The 20,036-nt window shown below is 36.8% G+C and overlaps 2 protein-coding genes across 7 annotated transcripts in view; one reads left to right on the forward strand and one right to left on the reverse strand.

The window, feature by feature from the left end:
- Positions 1-39: 39 nt before the first annotated feature.
- LOC143281277 (DNA replication complex GINS protein PSF1-like) lies at positions 40-12,005 on the forward strand. Its single transcript, XM_076586406.1, has 7 exons — positions 40-228; positions 2,912-2,976; positions 4,274-4,369; positions 4,975-5,065; positions 5,699-5,815; positions 7,538-7,612; positions 8,390-12,005. Exons 1-7 carry the CDS (start codon positions 40-42, stop codon positions 8,462-8,464), a joined length of 708 nt encoding a protein of 235 aa, XP_076442521.1. The 3' UTR covers positions 8,465-12,005.
- Positions 9,612-20,036, reverse strand: part of LOC143281274 (pyruvate carboxylase, mitochondrial-like) — a 50,455-nt gene continuing 40,030 nt past the window's right edge. For 4 of the 6 annotated variants that reach the window (XM_076586401.1, XM_076586402.1, XM_076586399.1 and 1 more), the window contains 3 exons: positions 19,133-19,273; positions 17,494-17,577; positions 9,612-13,127 (listed from right to left, as the gene is read on the reverse strand). In XM_076586401.1, the coding sequence (XP_076442516.1) occupies positions 12,879-13,127; positions 17,494-17,577; positions 19,133-19,273 (474 nt within the window). In that variant the 3' untranslated portion in view covers positions 9,612-12,878. The remainder of the gene's footprint in view (positions 13,128-17,493; positions 17,578-19,132; positions 19,274-20,036) is intronic. The other 2 variants (XM_076586404.1, XM_076586403.1) reach the window with 1 other exon arrangement.

Below are 20,036 nucleotides of genomic sequence, written 5' to 3' on the forward strand. Positions count from 1 at the left end.
GCTGGTCTGAAAATACAATCGATTTCATTGGTTGATAGTATGTCAGTCGAATGCTTGCGCTTTTGCAACAAAAATTATATCCAATCAAAATTCGATATATTAGAAGTGCGGATAAGGCGGGAAAAAACAGCTTCAGTTTTGCAAGTTTCCAAAATGTTGGCAGAAAGGGCGTTGGAATTGGTGAGAGAGCAACACCGTTGTGCAGAGGGTTCTCTTGCTCCTTTCAATGTAAGTTCGAGTGCTTGTTTATCCAAGCTAAATAATAGTCCTTGTATATTTGGGATCGTTTCACATGTCTTATGTCTCTCTGGGAGTATTTCACTGTTCATAGTTTCACTTTCACTATCCACTTTCATTTTCCCATATAGTAGTAGTACAAGTAGTGGTGTAGGGACTAGCAGGTCATCTGCCAAGACCTTTCGGCCTTTTTTATGTCCCATCGAATCTTCATCTTCACTTCTTTCTTTTTATTTTGTTTATTTATTTTCTTCTTTTGTTGTTGGGCGGGATACGCAAGTACGTACACTTCTGCAAGAACTTTGCTTTCATTCATCATAACCAAGAAATGTTGTTTTTTTTAAGATGGTATTGGTGTCAAGGAGATTTTTGAACGTGTTAGTATTTTGTGCAAATTTAACTTCGGTTGATAATGCACACCACAATTGTGCAGTTCGGTTAGCCAATGATCATTTTCTAAGGTTGGTGTTGCAGTGTTATAAACAAATTTTCTTTACTGAGTTTCTTGTACTATCAATATCATAATCCGACATTCTAAAGATATGTCTTGCATTTACATCATTTATGTTATTTAATATCTTATAAGTTTAGGTAAAATCTCCTCATAATCTTCTACCTTTCAGTAAGCGTAGATTTAAGTATGTAAGTGTTTGTTGATAACTCATATTCTTGCATTCTTTTAATAATTTAGTTGCCCTTCTTTGGACTCTTTCAGTTGCTATATATATATATATATATATATATATATATATAGATTGTCCCTTAAGGTATGGGTGCCACACAATATTACCATATTCAACATGTGATCAAACTATTGCTTTCTATAGTTTGAGAAATATCTAGGTAATTGAAGGTTCTCTTAATTACACCAATCATTTGATTGGCTTTATTTATAATTATTGTTATCTGTGTATCGAAGGATAGTTTATTGTCGAATATTATTACTTGGTCGTTCTCACTGTGGCATTTCTCAATAGTCTGTGTCGTGTTTTCTATATGATTGTTTATTATTTGCATGCTAAAGAGTATGCTTCCTTTTTTTTGACTCACTTGTGTAAACAAAATGAGTCTGTTTTAACCCGGTGTTCGGTTGTGTGTGTGTGTGTGTGTCCGTGGTAAACTTTAACATTGACATTTTCTCTGCAAATACTTTGTCAGTTGACACCAAATTAGGCATAAAAATAGGAAAAATTCAGTTCTTTCCAGTCATCTTGTTTGAAACAATAGTGCACCTCTGGGATGGGCACAAAAAAATAATAAATGAAGCCTAATTATATGCAAACTGTATTTACTGTTATATTTATATTTTTTGTATTCTCTAAACTTGGCACTTTGATCTGATATTCTGACCCAACAACAAGAGCAGTCATTATTATCATTTTTTGTTCAAACAGGAACTTCTTTTGCTAAGCATGGAAGTTTTATTTATTTTGCAAACGTTTTGGTGCAGATAGTAAAAAAGGGAAATTACTCTGATTAATGCTAGGGGACTTAATTTGTTTTAAACTGATCTTTCTCATCTTAAACATTACATTTTGAAATTATACTCAATACATAAAAAGCTTGGATGATTTTTTTTTTCTAGTGTATCACAAGTGAGTCTTGAAGGCCTTGCCTCTCTTGTTATTGGATATTCTCCTCCTTCGTTCATGGGCTTGAACTCCCACGTTCACTTGTATGCACACGAGTGGGCTTTTACGTGTGTGACCATTTTTACTCCACCATGTAGGCAGTCATACTCTGTTTTCAGGGGCATATGATAATACAGTTTCTTATTCTAACAGGTGTCATTGGGTTAAAAATACAAATATGATAACTGGACATTACAATAAAGTTTTATAGTGTTCAGCATTTAAGTACTTGTTCAGTAATTCAAAGCACTTTTTTTTCGTTCCACATTTAGGGAAATCATAGTCATTGCACATCCAACGCTTTATAGTTTATTGACAAGTTATCTCATTTATGTGATTAATCATAACATATCTGGCAACAAGCCTAGCATAACATAACATAAGTCTCATACTTTGTATTGAATGAAAATATAGAAGAGCCTAATGAACAGGAGAAAAATCCATCTATGCACATTTTGAGTAAGATTTATATTAACAGTTGTCAATGGCAAATAAATCCATCGTGGCAATTAAAAGCTATCACTGTACTCTGTGTACAGATCTTTCACTAAAGTTTCAGAAATGTTAAGATGGATGTTAATTATCACATCACATAAACTCTGCACATACATAAATTGTGTATGTGTGCCTGCTGTCTCAAGCTTTAGAAAAACATCAAGTTGGAGGTGAAGGCCTGTGGACAGACTGTGATATGTGTTTAGCATTTGTGGGCTGCAACTCTTGTGTTTACATGTATAAATCTACAAAAGGGTTTCTATGGGTATGACCATGTTTTAAGCTGCTGTTTAGGCGTCCATACTCTGTTTTAGGGGTGTGCATGCTGGCTATGCGTATGTTTCCAGAACCCCTTGAATGGATGTATATAGTGCATTATATACTTGATCTACATATATGTGACAGTGTCCATGGGGTAGATTAAGATATTAGCAGGTCTGCATCTGTTGACCTGTGAGACGGGGAAAAAATTATTTCCACCCTCATTCTACCAGACGCTGATACCAGGACCAAACATGACTCAAACATTGCACATTTACTCTTTGCAGGAAGACTGTATAAGGCAAGTTCTGGAAGAAATGCGTTCTTTGTTTGAACAGAATCAGCGTGACACGTAAGTGTTATTTGTATATTTTAAAAGCCATTTTGTTTTTCTGTGCATAAAAACATTGAACGGTAAAGTATACCTTATATGGCATGTCATGATTTTATTTTTTTGTGGCAACATTTTGTGAAATGAAAACTTCTATAAAATATTGAACATAAAACTGTATAAGAAAAAGCAAGTACTGTTGACCGCTTTTTTTGTTGATAGACTGGCAAACAATTTCCAAGACATTGGTGCTTAGCACTTGATAATGAGACATACTGTGAGTACACATGTGCATTTACTAATTCCTCTTCCTGCCCTGTGGCACATTAGGCCTCCACCAAAGATGTCAAATACTATCATGTGCTGTCTTAGTTATCTTACCTCAGGTATAGCAGCTCTTCTTCAGTTCTTTTTCAACCATTCTGCGCCATGCCTTGCTTGATCTTTTTCATGTTCTTTTTCCATCTAATGTTCAAAGAGTTTCTCTTTGAAGCAGATCTGGTGATGTTTTAACCCATTCAACTCAAGGGAGTGTACAGCCTCAGCAGGCTTCACTGCCATGTTTAAAAGGAAACACTGGCACACTGACACACCTGAAAATACTTAAGTTGTTCCATTTGCTTGCAGTTTATGCATATGTAGGAACTTGGAAGTCATTATTATGAAAATGATTTTGATGTGAAGGCAGTGCTGAGGCACAGTGAGTTAAGAACTTGTCCTGTCGAGTGCCATTTTGTTCATTGATCTCAGTGGTGATGTTCAGCATGGAGGTTTTTGCCTGGTGTTCAGTGTTCGGGATGGTGTTTGACCAAAAAAATGTCTTTAGTTCTGCGCAGATGCGTTATGGACTGTGGACTGCCTTTTTAGTTTTGTGATAACATTTCTGGGTTTATTGCTCTGTTCAGTTTGGTTCAGCTCAGTTACTCAAGGAGGCATCACTGATTTTGGATAAATCCATGTACGCTACACCACATCTGCTTAAGCAGATGCCTGTCCAGCAGGGTAACCCAGCATACTTTGTTGCTCTTTGCATTCCTTTAGTTACCTGTGTGCAAACTGATGGGAAATAATGGGCAGAAATGAAGTTGTGTACTTGCATCTAAAGTAAAGAACCAGAATGTCTGCAGTTGATTCCTTCTCTGTTTTTTGTTGTTGTTTTTTTTAATTTTATTCATACAGTTTGAAATCAAACTATATTAAACATTAAAAAAAGATTAGAGAAACAAAGAAAGAAAACAATGAAATAACAAAAAAAAAAGTTGTGCATTTTTTCTGTGGTGATAGTAATACACATACAATTTGTTGTTTCCACATGCAGGAGTGCCACAGTTGCTGGAGAGGCTGGCTTGTTCTCTGGCATTCAGCTGCGCCACACAGCCTTGGAACGTAACAAGCGCTGTGTTCTGGCATACTTGTAAGTTGTCCCAGTGGAACTTGAGTAGTCACATTTCAACACATTTTATTAGCACACCTTTTGCTGAAAAATCACTGGTTTAATTATTAGTAGCTCCAGTAGCATGCTTTCTCCTGAATTTACTTTTGTTAGAAAGATCCAGAGTCATTAATACTTGGTTCAAGTAACCACAGCTGAATTAGTGTTTTCTTTCAGTTGAGTACAAGGCATTTGGGTATTTAAGGCAGTTGTATGTGTATCCTTTATTATATTATATAAAGATTATAGAATATACATTCAAACCTTTGCTATGCTTTTGACTTAGGTTAATGTTTTCTGAAACTTGTATAGTGTCTTATGTATGCCCATTACAGCACAACATTCTTATGAAGAAAATTGAGATTAATTGAAGAGATTGAATTTAAGAGAGAAAACCAATACTGTATGTGAAAATAATGTCTCCCTTTACTTTGATGTCTAATGTTCCATCTTTTTTTTAATTTTGATGTTGTTATTGGTCACTCTAAAAAAAACCAACTATTGACACACACCACCAGATTCTTTCTAAATGCTTGTTGACATTGCCATATGTATCATAATACATACATTGCTTATATGTGTAACAGGAATAGTCGACTGGAACACATCCGAAACATGCGCTGGGAGTTTGGAAGTGTGTTGCCTGCTGATGTGAAATACAACCTGTGTGAACAAGAAGTTAGTGCCATTTACTTTTTAGAAAAGTCACCTGTAAAAGTGAAGGAAAGCAAGCGTCTACAAAAAGAAGAGTGTTTTTAGGATTTGTTGTTCAGAAGAATAATGTAAAATGTTTCCTGATTCAGTCAAGCACCTAAATGCCATTTATACTACAACACGCACTTTGGACATACTCAGCATGACATGTTTTTGTGTGCCTTGTGTATTTACTCTTGAAACTTGTAAACCATGTTGAATCTTGCTCAACACCCTAAACAAGCTGTGAGGAATGCTGAAAATGCATCACAGCAGCACTCACAACACAGAACATAACTCTGTTGTACTCCTCATCTGCTTGAAGAAGAAATGGTAAAGTTCAAAAGCGGTGGTCCTTGCTGTTGGGTTGAGGTAGTCTCATCTGAAGCTAGTGAAAGGTGTTTGCGAAAGACTGCTTTTTTTTCTCTCTCTCTCTTTTTGTTGCCGCATATTAATAATACTCAATGCAGCATATGTTAACATTTTTATCCTGAGATGTGTACAGGGGTATGTAAGACTGCTACTTTGGTGTCTCCTCAACATCCAAGAAGATAAAGACTTTGTTTCTAAAATCATGAATTGGGAAGTTTATTTATGCCTTTATTTTCTTCTTTATAGATCCAGTGGTTCAACAATTACAACCGAACACTGGCCAACTACATGCGAACCATTGGCGACACAGGTGGACTTGATCTGACACAGGACATGAAGCCACCAAAATCACTGTACATTGAGGTGAAATTACTTTTTCTTTTTTATTAGAAGTATTTTACAAACTGACTGAACAGTTTTTTGACTCACTTGTGTAAACAAAGTGAGTCTATGTTTTTAACCCTGTGTTCGGTTGTCTGTGTGCATGCGTGTGTGTGTCTGTATGTCCATGGTAAACTTTAACATTGACATTTTCTCTGCAAATACTTTGTCAGTTGACACCAAATTAGGCATAAAAATAGGAAAAATTCAGTTCTTTCCAGTCATCTTGTTTAAAACAATATTGCACCTCTGGATGGGCACAAAAAAAAAGAAGCCAAATTATATGCAAACTGCATTTATTGTTATATTTATATATTTTTTATTCTCTGAACTTGGCACTTTGATCTGATATTCTGACCCAACAACAAGAGCAGTCATTATTATCATTTTTTGTTCAAACAGGAACTTCTTTTGCTAAGCATGGAAGTTATATTTATTTTGCAAACGTTTTGATGCAGATAGTAAAAAAGGGAAATTAAACCTGTAATTAATGCTAGGGGACTTAATTTGCTTTAAACTGATCTTTCTCATCTTAAACATTACACATTACATTTTGAAATTATACTCAATATATTAAAAGCTTGTGTGTTTTATTCTCAGTGTACAGGGCTTTCACTTTGTCCATTTGCCAAAGTGGTCTTTTTCGGAAAATACTAAAATCAATACGACGATTGGATTTTATAGATCTATTGGCTGAGCCCTGAAGGTCATGGGCAAAAATCAGTTGCTTACACATATTTATACACATACAAAGCGCATGCTCATATTCTTCGTGAACACGAACGATGCCATTTTGTTTCAAGTTGTTGACCTGCCCGTTCTGTCCTATATTCAATCGACAGTACACGATAACATGTGATGGAAAGTTGGAGAAGGAGACCGTTAAATATTTATTCAGAGAAAGATTTGTGAACGCCTCATCACTTACTGGATTATGCCCCAAACTGCCATAAAAATATCCACAGAATCAATCGGAATTCACAGTTAAAAATAATAAACCATGTGAGTTAATACCCTTGAATTGATGAAACGTAAAAATTTCCAGTCCTTTTCACTTCATAAGACGTTTAGAAGTACTTGTACTTGTCTCTACGTGTTACTAGTTTAACAAAATACTCAATTTTCATATCAATTTTAAAACTATAAAAGTAGAATGAATATAAAAGAGAAATTGAATCCACTGTGTCAACCAGGTGTAACTAACTGAAACTTGTACATCTATCTAGATCCAGAGAAAACGGCTAAATGTTGCAGTGTGATTGTGGCGATAGCCACGTCTCCTTAACTGCGGACTTAAAAAGATACACCAGAATAATAAGATTTAAACAGCGTTCTCACTGCGAATACCACAATCGATTTATTGCCCTTTAAAAAAGCATGTTTAAATATTATATTTTTGAACATCAGTTAAGGAGTCACGATAGTGTAATGGGTAAGACAGTTTCTTCTCACCTGAACACGTGGAGTTTGAATCTGCCGTTAGGACTTTTTTTCTTTTTCTTTTAACCTGAAGCTTTATAATAACAAATACAGAACACATTTTAACGATTAGATTTTTAAAATTTATTTTTTTAAGTGTATCACAAGTGAGTCTTGAAGGCCTTGCCTCTCTTGTTTTTCTCTGTGCTTACTTGCTAGAATGCTTCTCTTTTCAGTCTGTCAGTGTAAAACTGTTCTTATAAATGCACTGTATTTGGTTGTCAGGTTCGCTGTGTCATGGATCATGGCGAGTTTGAAACACAAGATGGAGACATTATTGTGCTGAGGAAAAACAGCCAGGTATGCAGAAAGTTTCAGACTTCATTACATTTTGACACAAGTCGTTCCCCAGGTTTGTCATTCACTAATAATGAAAAAGTCTCCTCCATACTCCATAGATCTGTTTAACTGTGGCAAACTTTCAGTGTTCCCGAGACTTTCATTTAGTCTGTTTAAGTTCAGACTTCATTATATGTTGAGACAAGTTGTTTCCCAGGTTTGGCATTAAACTAATAATGAAAAAGCCTCTCCTCCATAGATCTGGTTTTAACTGTGGCAAGTTTTCAGTGTTCCTGAGACTTTATTTAGTCTGTATGAGCTTTGTGGTGGGCTTTGAAAGTCTGTACTTTATATTGTGTGGTATGAATGCTGCTTGATATAGGTATGCATCATGCATACCTTAACTGTTGGAGTATGAACATTCTTGAATGATTACCAGAACTTCACTTATTTATTTTCTCCTCACACTGTCAGAAGAAAATTTAGGTAGCTGGCATTGAACTAAAAATCCTACAATAAACCTGTGACGAAAAAAACAACAGAACAATGTACCCGTGACAGGGTCTGAACTAACATTTCACTTTCCCAATCATCATACTAACCACAACAGCTGGTACTGATTTTGTTGTTAATTTTAGGTTTTCCTAGGGGGTGTGTAAAAGTGTACTTACATCAACTTTGGATTTAAGACCAGTCAGTTCTCTAGTACATGTAGTCTTTATAAAGATAAGACACTATCATTTACGAGAGCAAAAAATAACAATGTGTGCTATTGATCATTGTATTTTCTTCCTGCAGCACTTTCTCCTGAGGTCAGAGTGTGAGCATCTGATCCGGCAAGGGATCCTGGAGCACATTGTACACACCATGTAGATAATGCTGTGATAAGAGGTGAATGTCCATGTCAGCATATATGGAAATACAGAATGACTGGGATTTGGGGCAGGTTTGTGTTTTCTTTCTTTTTGAAAAAAAAAAAAATGGGTGTGGATAATTGCAACTCAATACAGAATGGGCAGGGTTTTGTGCTTGGGTTTTTGTTCATTTAAAGTGGGGTGTGGAAGATCATAAGACATATTTATATGTCCAGAGTTCTGCTACTGCTGTCAGTCTTGTGAAGAGAGAAGTGAAAAGATTGTAGGATGCAAGCGACTCCTCAGGTTAAGTACATAATGTGTGTTGTGAGTTAACTGCCCCATGTTAAGAATGGCATGTTTGGTCCAAAGTGTGAGTGACTTATGTTTTGTACAGACTCTGAAGATGAAGACTGTTGTTTGATTATTAAAAAGAGAGAAAAAAACCAAACACATGAATCATAGTGTTGAACCTTTTTTTTTGTTGGAATGACAGAAACGATAAGAGGCAAAGCTTTCATGACATGTATGATTCCCATTTACCTTGAGAATCACTTTGGTGGAGGGGAGAGGGGGATTTATGGTTTGGTCATTTCTGGAATGGAACAGCTCAGAGCTGTATTCAACAATTTTTTTGCAATTGATGTCAGGATCATGAAGGAATCGATGGACTAGAATATATGTTTGTTTTTGCATCTGCACTAAAAAAAAATCACAGCTGTGGTTGTCATCTCTTTTCTGTGCTATAGCTGGTTTTGTGGTCTGAAACTTCACCGTAAGATAAATCACATGAAGGATAAGAAAATGTGTAATCAAATTTCAACTTAAATCTTTGCTCACTGACCTTATGGAAATATTGCTTCCCTTAATGTTTTCACTTGTCTTATTATAGTTCAGATCTTATTGAATAAATAAGACCAATCTGATCTGATATTAATAGTATTTGATATGATGGCAAGATAGTTTTTATTGATACTAACCATTCAGATCAGGTTGGTCTTATTTATTCAGTAAGATCTAAACTTTAATGAGACTTGCTGAGAAAATGCCAGCGTTACAATTCACAATAAACACAACTGAAACAAAGTAGACAAGTGAGTCCACACCTCAGAAATCAACTGAATTTGATGAATGCACACAAAGAGTAAATCTCACAGGCCACACAGTTTTTGTTTTCATAATTTTTTTTTAAATAACTGATTAAAGTGGTGAAACGGAATCTCTTTTCTGGTTTAATTAAAGGAGGAAAATACTTCAAGCCAGTCTATTGTTCACAACAAAACAGATTTTAAAATGTAGACAATGAACAATTATTCTACACTCCACACAATCTGCATACTCATACAGGGTCTTGTAATAACAAAAATGTTGAGAAAAAAGTCACAAAACATTGTTCACTATAATCACAGTCATTTGATTAGTAATAGTTGAATGGTAGAGAGAAAAACAAAAGGTGTAGTAACACAATAAGCAAAGATACTGAGAATCGGTGTGGATTTCCTGTCATACAAGAAAAGAGAAGGAAACATATTGAAGCACTCCAGCCCCCACTGAAACTTACTCAGGCAGTCTTGCTAAAAAACAACAGAATCAAAGCATTCCACTGTTCCATATCACTGTTCCATATCAGTCACCAAACTAATTACACTTGTATTGAAGCGAACCACAATCACCACGTCAAATGCCAGCAGCTGTAATATAACTACTGTGGTTAAAACCATGGACATAATTCAATAACAACTCTGAAGCAACAGCGAGAAACTATTAATACATGTTCAGTGATAAAGGCATTATACATTTCTTTGCAGTGGCATATAACAAGACAAGATTTCCCTTCAGTTTCATCATCCTGCTTTGACATTCAAGCATCCCTTGTTCACAACCTTTCAAACTTTCTACTATCTCATTATCTGTCATTCCTATCTCCAATTTTCTTCCAGTCACCTTACAGAACCTTGCATCTTTTCTCACAATTCCTTAGATTCTGCAATGGTTGTGAAGACAAACAAACGAACAATCTTGAACAACAAATCAAAAATGGTGTCTTTCTTTGCTACAGGAGGCTGTCTAGATTCCATTCACCAGAAAGCCTGCCACAATGTTCAATCAAGCTATTACCTTCAAAACAGATCCATGTTCATGATCAGCTTGCAAAACGCCCAGTGACTGCTCTTTGCTTATCATCCACACAACATTCCTGTTAGTAGGATTTTTTCCCCAAAACTATCTGGAAGAACTAAATATTTTCAAACACTATCTGGAAGATCCCGAACTGAGCAATATTTTCTCTCGCTATCTCTTGTCATATTCTTACTTTAAAGTTATATGGTTCTTTTTCAATGAACTGTTCTTGTAAGTTTGGAAAAGAACCATTTCACTACCAGTCATAAAAATTAATGTATGGCCAACTGTACTTTGTACCACACTCTTTGTGTTGGTGAACACCACAGACCTTTACACTCAATTATTTCTGTGAACATCTTGGTGCCATCAGACTGCTGTATATCACACATGTTATTCTTCATTTCAAGAAGCCTCAACCATAGCTTATCTCACGTATGGATGGTCTGGCTGTAGGAAAAACTTGTTCCTGAAATTAGAGTTATTCTTCCAGTTTTAGGCTGTGTACACCTTCTGCAGGTCCTAGAACACTGTACCACTCATATGTAACTCTCATTCAACAATAACCATGTTCCATTTCTTGTGAGGATCTTTTGTTTTTCTTGGTCATTTGAAATCTTCAGAAACATGCAAATAATTCCAAGAAGCCTACATATATTATCTTTGTTCAAATCAAAACAGTTGACTTCCTGGCATAAATCTATGTCAATAAATACAAAAATGTTAAACTTCACAAGTAAGCAGACTGACAATTATCTAGACTAAACATCAATTAGTACACTTTGACATACATAATTATTGGTCTTTTTCAAAGTATTAAAAAAAACCGAACAACCTAAAAACTAACATTTCTCACTCATTCCACTTGAGCTTGACATTTTTCTTCTGAGTATCTCCGGTCCCTCATACGTGTTTCACTCCACAGTGGTTCTGCGTACAAAAGTGGTCTTTTTCATTTTAAATCCATATTCAGTAACAGCATGACCATTTTTCTGTACATGAGCAAAAGTGAAACAAGTTACATAACAATGGAAATTTTTTTTTTCATGTAAGCAATAAAAAGGAATTTATGTACTGTGACACAAACTGCCAACTGCAACAATTAATGTGGCTGTAACACAGTATGATATGAGCAATTGTTTCTTCAGTTGATGGGACTGAACAGCATGCAAAAATAAAATTGGGAGAGGGAACGGATGGGACTGAAGTTCATTAGGTTAACATAGCTTGCTTGCTTTAATTCTTTACCACTAAAATATTGATTTTAAGATGACCTTTGCCAAACAAAACAGAGTCTGTAATGCAGTTGCCCTCTGAGTAAATAAAAATAAATGATAGTTATTGTATTGCACTGATTTATTATTTGCAATACTACTATTTGCAATGTATAAACAGTAGGTATGTTCCAAACTGAACAGATCCACTTTGAAAAAAAACAACTGAATTAACAACAGAAGTTTAGGTGGTTTAATTCACCGTTCACGGATGTTTTAGGAATGCTGTCCAGAATGTTTTAGAAATACTGTCAGAAGGAGAACATCTTTCCCCCAAAAAATACCATAAAGGCCTTGCATAGAAGTGGTTTTTTTAGTTTTGGGTTTAAAGGTGGTGGTGGTTTTTTGTCAAAACAAAAACTGGAAACGTGTTTTTTAAAATGCTGGTAATGATAATACCAGTAATGGATAATACTTGGAAGTGTACAGACATTTTGTCAAAGATAAACCAGTTTTGAAACTGCATGAAAGGGAAGAAAACAAATGACGCTAGCTTGGGTCCATATAATAAAGACCCTAAATATGAGAGATTAATACTAAAAACATTAATGCTGTTTTCTCCAGAGAAAGAAGGATGCATGCAAACTCGCTGATAAACACTGGATACCATCTTTTCTCAAAGGACCAATCTGAGTATTTTGCAAACAGAAAAAGTCTCCCTTTACCCCCAGAGTTCAGTTCATAAGTATGTCTCCAAAAAAGCTAAGCTTATACCACACAGCTGACTGTGACTCAAAAACAATTCTTTATTTTGAAGAAGAAAACATTTGGCACTAGTGTGAAAGCTATCAAAGCAGTGAACGCCTGGTACAGGCTATGAACACAGAACTGACCCTGATGTGCTTGTATCCAAGTTAATGACAACATTCCATTCATTGTCAACTACCCAGTCTATCCTACACACAAACACACACACACACGCTAACTGAACCACCCCATATCCCAACAAGAAGATCCTACAAACCAGTGCAATCTCTGCCATCCACCGACAGCAGCACAGATATGTGGTGATTGTCAGGAACGGGCCAAGGGACCCGTTCACTCAATCTCCATCAGCAAGTCATCCCCTTCCAGCTTCATCTTGGGATTGACGGCCAGCAGACGGATGGTGCCAGACATGGGGGCATTGACCACCATCTCCATCTTCATGGCCGACAGGACTAGGACCGCCTGACCCTTCTCCACTGTGTCCCCCTCCTTCACCTTCACGTCCACCACCTCCCCAGGCATCGGGGCGCCCACAGACCCCCGCACTCCCTTCAGGGCTTTAGGGTGGGTGTGCAGCTCCTGCCCACACAAACCAGCAAAACTGTACAACTCTCCAAGATTCTTTTACATTTAAAAAAAACAAACAAAAAACCAGACATTTCATGATGAAATTACAGAATGCTTATGCAGAGGAATTTTTAATGAACTCTCCATACACCAAAATATTAATCACCAATATAGGAATCGGTGGATTATGAACAGTCTGTGTGTGTCCTTGGTTGGGAAATGTTTTCATGTACTCCCCATTCTCAAAAGTTTTACTCATCAACGAGAATCCAGAAATTATGAATAGTGTGTGCGCCACGTGTGCCTGTATATGTATGCACATCTTGTCATTCACATTAAGTGACTCTCATTGCAGCAACAACATTCTAGGTTGAGAGCTTGAACAAAATTATTCTTACACTAATCAAGCCTAACCATTCCAAATTTAATAACCAGCACATTTAAGAACAGAGAAGAAAATGTATGTCAACATCCTAAAATCACAGCAGTCACATGTACATAAATACACAAAACTGCCACACAAAAAAACTGAACCTTCCACACATCAGTAATACATTTCTCCCTATTTCTTCCCCCCTCTCTGCACACAGACATATTCATGCACCTGTGCATTAGCACAAATGCACTTTTTTCTTCTTCTTTTTTTTTTTTTTTAAACACTCACTTTTTTTTTTAAATTCACATATTGGCACAAACATAAAATCAGACATTACAAACTTAGGAACAAATGATCAAACTAAATATGACAAAAAAAAAGAAAGAAAAAAAATAGGGACTGAAATGAATGGGTGAAATGTCTACAAACCTGTTTCCATGGATCTGAATAACTCTATTTCTGATGGTTATCAAGACTTGATTTCACCTTTTTCTAGTTTAGATATGGATGATACGTTCAGAAAAAAGGTTATAAGCCACAATATAACACCCAAAAGCCAAGGAAAAGAAAGAAGTGGAAAAAAAAAAGAAATACACACAAACCCCCCCTCCAAGCAAACAAAACGAACACACACACACACACACACACAAAAGAATAAAGAAAGAAGAAGAAGAAAAAAAAGTACCCTGAAATGGTATCGTGCACATGAAATAACCTATTCTTTTCAATGTTCAGCTGAACACGCACAAGCATCAGATGATTATGCATTCACTACAATGTTGATAATCCTTTCTTGTCTTCTATGATTGGCTTGGATATAATATATATGTATACACAACACACACACACACACACATGCATATACATCATTTACCCCCACGCACACCCACACACGCATACCTTTTTTTATACGTACTTATCCATACACCCATACATACATAAAAAATTATACATACATCTGATTAGTATACATACATATATTTATACATACATGTATATACACACATATATACATGTATCGGATGTCCCCCCAAAAGTGAACTGCTTTTTGACAAGTATTTTCTCAGTGATAGAGAAACCGATTTCATTGAAAATTTGCACACAGTAACCTTAGCGTATTATCAACAAGTCTGCAAAATATCTAAAAGTTTGGATGCAAATTATGCGAGTATTGTCAAATTCAAAACAGTTTATAAAAAAATCCAATATCAGAGCTGTGCAATGTGACCTTCATCATGTTCATGCCAGCTGCCAGGTGTTGGCATCTGTCAATCAGTGTCAGTCTAAAAATAGCCTGTCTGGGTGTCAAGTCTATTGACTTTTTTTATTTTTTATTGTCGTCTGTATCCAAAACCAGTTCTGTCCAAAGTTTCAGTTTGGAAGGATCAACCATGCCTTTGAGTGAAAGTGATAAGGTTACCATTGAAAACTGTTTCAAGGAGAAAGGCTGGGGTGGAAGAAGGATCGTAAAGGAATTTCCAGGCAAGGGGTGGAGTCATGTCACTGTAAATAGACTTATCGCTAAAATACGCACTACAGGGTCAGTAGCACATAAAATTGGCAGTGGGAGACCCAAGACTGCATGTTCGGAGGAGAACAAGGACCGTGTTGAGGAACTGATTCAATCCCAGGAGGAGTACCCAGGGACCCACAAATCTCTTAGAGAAGTTGCAAGCGATTTACAAGTGAGCAAATCTGTGCAAAGAATGGCGAAAGAACTGGAGCTGAAGCCCTTCAAGAGGACACTGGTATCATGGACGGACCAAAATGTTAGAGGAAAAAGAAAAACTTGTTGCCGTAACTTGAATGACCGCTACTCGGCCACTGATGTGAAAAGGATCATTTTCACAGACGAGAAAGACTTTTCGTTAGAGATAGTTAAAAATCGCCAAAATGACTGCGTTTATGGGAAATGGAAACGAGAAATTCAGCCATCTCGCCTCTATCATGAGACTTCTAGATTTTCAAAAAAGATAATGGTTTCAGCTGGAGTATCCTGGAAAGGAAAAAACAAACATTCATTTTATTGACACTGATAGAGCCAAGTAAAATAGTGAAAGCTACATTCAGTTATTAGATGACAATCTTCTCCCAGATTGTAGGCGTCTTTATCCTAGAAACAATCACGTGTTTCAGCAAAATTGGGCTCCTTCACACACAAGTAGGGTAGCCCAGGCCCATCTGGAGGAGGCTACACCAGAATTCATCAAGAAGGATGAATGGCCTCCACAAAGTCCTGACTGTAACCCAATGGGTTATGCCATATGGGACTCTCTGAAGGAGAAAGTTTACCGGGGAGTGAGAGACAAATTGACCAAGCAGGCGTTAAAGGACAGGATAATTATGTCATGACAGGAGATATCGGTGGAAGAAATACATAAAAGCTTTTCTGCTTGGAAGAAACGACTTCGTTCAGTCGTGGAGGAAGATGGAGGCCACATTGAGCATAAACTGAAATAAGTGAGTTTTCCTCTGATATTGGATTTTTTTGACATGCTGTTTTGAATTTGACAATACTCGCATAATTTGCGTTCAAACTTTTAGATAGTTTGCAGACTTGTTGATGATACCCTAAGGTTACTGTGTGAAAATTTTCAATGAAATCGGTTTCTCTATCACTGAGAAAATACTTGTCAAAAAGCAGTTCACTTTTTTGGGGACACCTGATTTACATATATATACATATACAGCTTCTTTTTAATTTTCTTCTGTTTCAATCATGTTCTTATAATAATTCCAATCTGTGTGGAATTCAGCAAAATGTAAGTTAACAAAAGCAATATATTGTTCCGTTTGGTATCTGGTTTTGAACAACTGACTAAATGCACTGAAGTTGGGTATTTCTTCTCTCATTTTGCATGTGTCAATATAGAATTTTGCAAAAAGTAAAATGAAGTCTAATATTTTATCAGTTAAAATGAGAATCATTTCTTACAATTGTCTCATTTAAGGAGAAAGATGAAATGTCTTTGCATTTACTATTGATTACTTGCTCTAACTGCTTCCAGAAGGCGGTTGCATGTGTACATCTCCAAAATATATGTTCAATGGTGTCTTTCTCATTATGGCAAAAAGAGCATCTGTTATCAGTTTTGACTCCCATGTGTAACAGAACTACATTGGTGGCAAGTATTTTGTGTATTAGTCGTATCTGAAACCATTTTAACTTAATTTCCTGAATATTTTGAATCATTTTGAATGTATTCATCCAGTTAACTTCTGTACACAGTTTGTCATTCCATTTCTTACAAAATGTTGCTCCTACATCATCCTTTCCAAGAACATCATAATACAAGCTTGTTCCTCTCTTCACTGAGTATATCAGATGTAATGCTCTGGAATTTGATTTGCAATTGTTTTCAAATGCACTTTTTTGTGCACACTTGCACATGCACATGACTGTATATACATGCCTATGCTGCTATTTACATAATGCAAAGTTTAAAAAAATTATGAATCAGAATATTTATGGCACTTAAATAAGCTGGTTGTTTAAAATATGTTTTGGGGAAAACAATAAACTGCTGTCTGTATAATCAGCATTTTTTTTGGTCTAAAATGTAAAATCAGTAATCATCTCCTTTTCAGATCAAGGGAATTGGCACTGCACTACTGTGATAATCATTTGATAGTTTTTCTGTTTGTTTTTTTTTTCAATTTTTAATTGTTAAAATCTCAAAGATAATTTTCAAAAATTAATGATCAATTTATCATCATTACAGTCGTATGAGTAGGATGGGAGAAAGTATAGTCAGTGCCTTGTGTGGGTAGCACCAGTAGATGTACTAAAAACTGAGGAAACAGACAGATAAAACTGAATGAATCCACTGCAGATGGGGAGAGAGAGAGAGAGAGAGAGAGAGAGAGAGATGCATGTTAACCTTCTGGCCAAAAGGTAGGGGTGTATAGCGTTAGAGGTTGAAGACAAGTCAGCAAATTGTATGTCAGCAAAGGAGCATGGTCTGTATAAACTGTACACATGATGCAGAAGCCTGGCATCACCTGTACTTCTCTGCTATGTTTGTAAGCAAACTGAAGTGGACCCAACTTATCTCCAGTCTGCTGTCGAAGTCTTTCGGCCAAAATCTGTTCAAAACGTTTCATAACTAATGTGAGAGCGACTGGTCTGTAATCTTTTATTAAGACCAGTGGGGCTTTAATTGTTTGGTACTGGGCATATCAGATGTTTCCTGTCACAGGTGCAGTGTTCTGCTGGAGAGAGGGTGAAATGTCTGGCAGGCACATGCACTTAAATTTCCAGTTTCTCGAGGGGGCGTCACTGCATATACACTACACCATACCTGCTGGGCAGACGCCTGACCAGCAGCATAAACCAACATGCTGAGTGCACATCTATATATTTGTGTACCTATCAGAGTGGATTTCTTCCACAGAATTTTGCCAGAGGACAACCCTTTTATTGCCGCAGGTTCTTTTTCAGTGCGCCAAGTGCTTGCTGAACACAGGACCTCGGTTTATCATCTCATCCAAATGACTGACGCTCAATTTGATTTTTCACATCAAACTTGGGAGAGAGTGCAAGAATCAAAACCAGACCCTCATAGACACTACTGGCAGATGAGCGTCTTACCATTCTGCCACCTCGTCCACCTCCTGCAAACACATGCACAAACTAAGCACTACATCATCTTTAACCTTTACCAGTAGTCTGGTCTGTCAGTGCTCCTGCCTTTCTCACACTTACCTTGAACATGACAGAAGGAAGAGTGCTTTCTTCTATTTCCTCTCCTCACTCATACCATCTATTAATTACCACAAAATTTGGACTATTAGCTGTTAATTTTTCCAATTATGACCCCTGCTGCTAAAATAACGATGTGGCTTTTTGTGGATTTTTCCAATGTTGCAAATTTTCCTGATGACACGTTCAGGTCCAGTCAAGAGTTGCCGTCAGTCTCCAGTCTGTTTTTGAATTAATGAATTCAAAACTCACTGTAAAAGTGTGCCAGTGTCAACGGTTCAATTTTTTCCCTCCAATTTATACATGGCCTTTATGCACAAGAAACATTCAGTTTATCACCCTTGCTCAGGCAACTTCCACCATGCTGAAAACATGGCACCATGCTTTCAATGCAGCTTTCAAACTGAAGGTGTTTGAATCTCACTTTCTGTTGCTAATTTTGAAACGTTTCTGCACTTTTGTTTTTGGTGCAACATTTGCAGCTTATAAACCACTGCAGGTTATCTGTGAATGAATTACCTTTTCTTTTTTTTTTTGATTAAGGGGATGCAGCTTCTATAACGATGCGCTCAATAGCCTGATTTTTATGGTACTGAATTACTGTCTGACTGAGGCTGCTTCACTAAAATCATGTTGAAACTCAAAACAACAGAAACCAGTTTTAATTTTCAATGTTGATTCCTTTCCTTGTTAAGCAGCCACTCCACTCGAAACCAGTTTACTTCTTCCCCCCCTCCCCCCTTCCTCTGCAAATGTTTCTGGCTCCCATGTTTAAACAATGTGAGTGTGAACAGCACTGAACAGCAACCCATGGGTATACATACACCTCCCCTTGGCATGCGGGAATTTAAAAATTCACACATTTCAGCGAACATGAGTGTGGTTAAAAATGAGAATCCTACAGGTTAAACCCAAGTGGAATCAGTGAACACCCCCCACCTTGGCCGCTTCATCATCCCTGATCATGACGGATCGCATCTGACCGTTCAGCTCGAAGAACACCTCACGCATGCCGTTCTTGTTCAGGTCCCCAACGGCCAGTGTCTGGATGGTCAGGGTCTTGCCTCTCTCGATGCTCACCTGCAGTGAATCAACCCTTTAAAGAATATGGGCAATGGATGGTAGAGTAAATAAAGAATATGTCCTCACTTAAATTAATTTGAGCATACAAAGAACATATCCTCACTTGAAATGAAGTACCTATATTCTTCTTCTTTGTTCATGGGCTGCATTTCCCAATTTCCCTCGTATGTACATGAGTGGGCTTTTATGTGTACAACAGTTTTTACCCTGCCATATAGGCAGCCATACTCTAGTTTTCGGGGGTGTGCATGCTGGGTATGTTCTTGTTTCCATAACCCACCAAATGCTGACATGGATTACAGGATCTTTAACATGTGTATTTGATCTTCTGCTTGCGTATACACACAAAAGGGGTTCAGGCACAAGCAGGTCTGCACACATGCTGACCTGGGAGATCCGAAAAATCTCCACCCTTTACCCACCAGGCGCCGTTACTGAGATTTGAACCCAGGGCCCTCAGATTGAAAGTCCAACCCTTTAACCACTCGGCTATTGCGCCTGTCAAGTACCTATATGATAAGTAGTTCAAGTTTGTGTTAATGGCTTCACAAGCACACTTATAACTACGTCAAATTCAAATGCGCTTTCACAGCCATCAAATAAAGATAATCTAAAAAATCCCAAACAAACAACTAAATAACAAATCTATTAAACAACAGAAAATGTGCACACATATTACTAAATCATAATTATTACTAAATCATACGACAAAATTGTTGCAATTTCAACTAAAATACACAAAAAGTAAAACAGAACTAGC

Source organism: Babylonia areolata, chromosome 4 (genome assembly GCF_041734735.1).
Source record: "Babylonia areolata isolate BAREFJ2019XMU chromosome 4, ASM4173473v1, whole genome shotgun sequence".
In the NCBI taxonomy this organism is placed as follows: domain Eukaryota; kingdom Metazoa; phylum Mollusca; class Gastropoda; order Neogastropoda; family Buccinidae; genus Babylonia; species Babylonia areolata.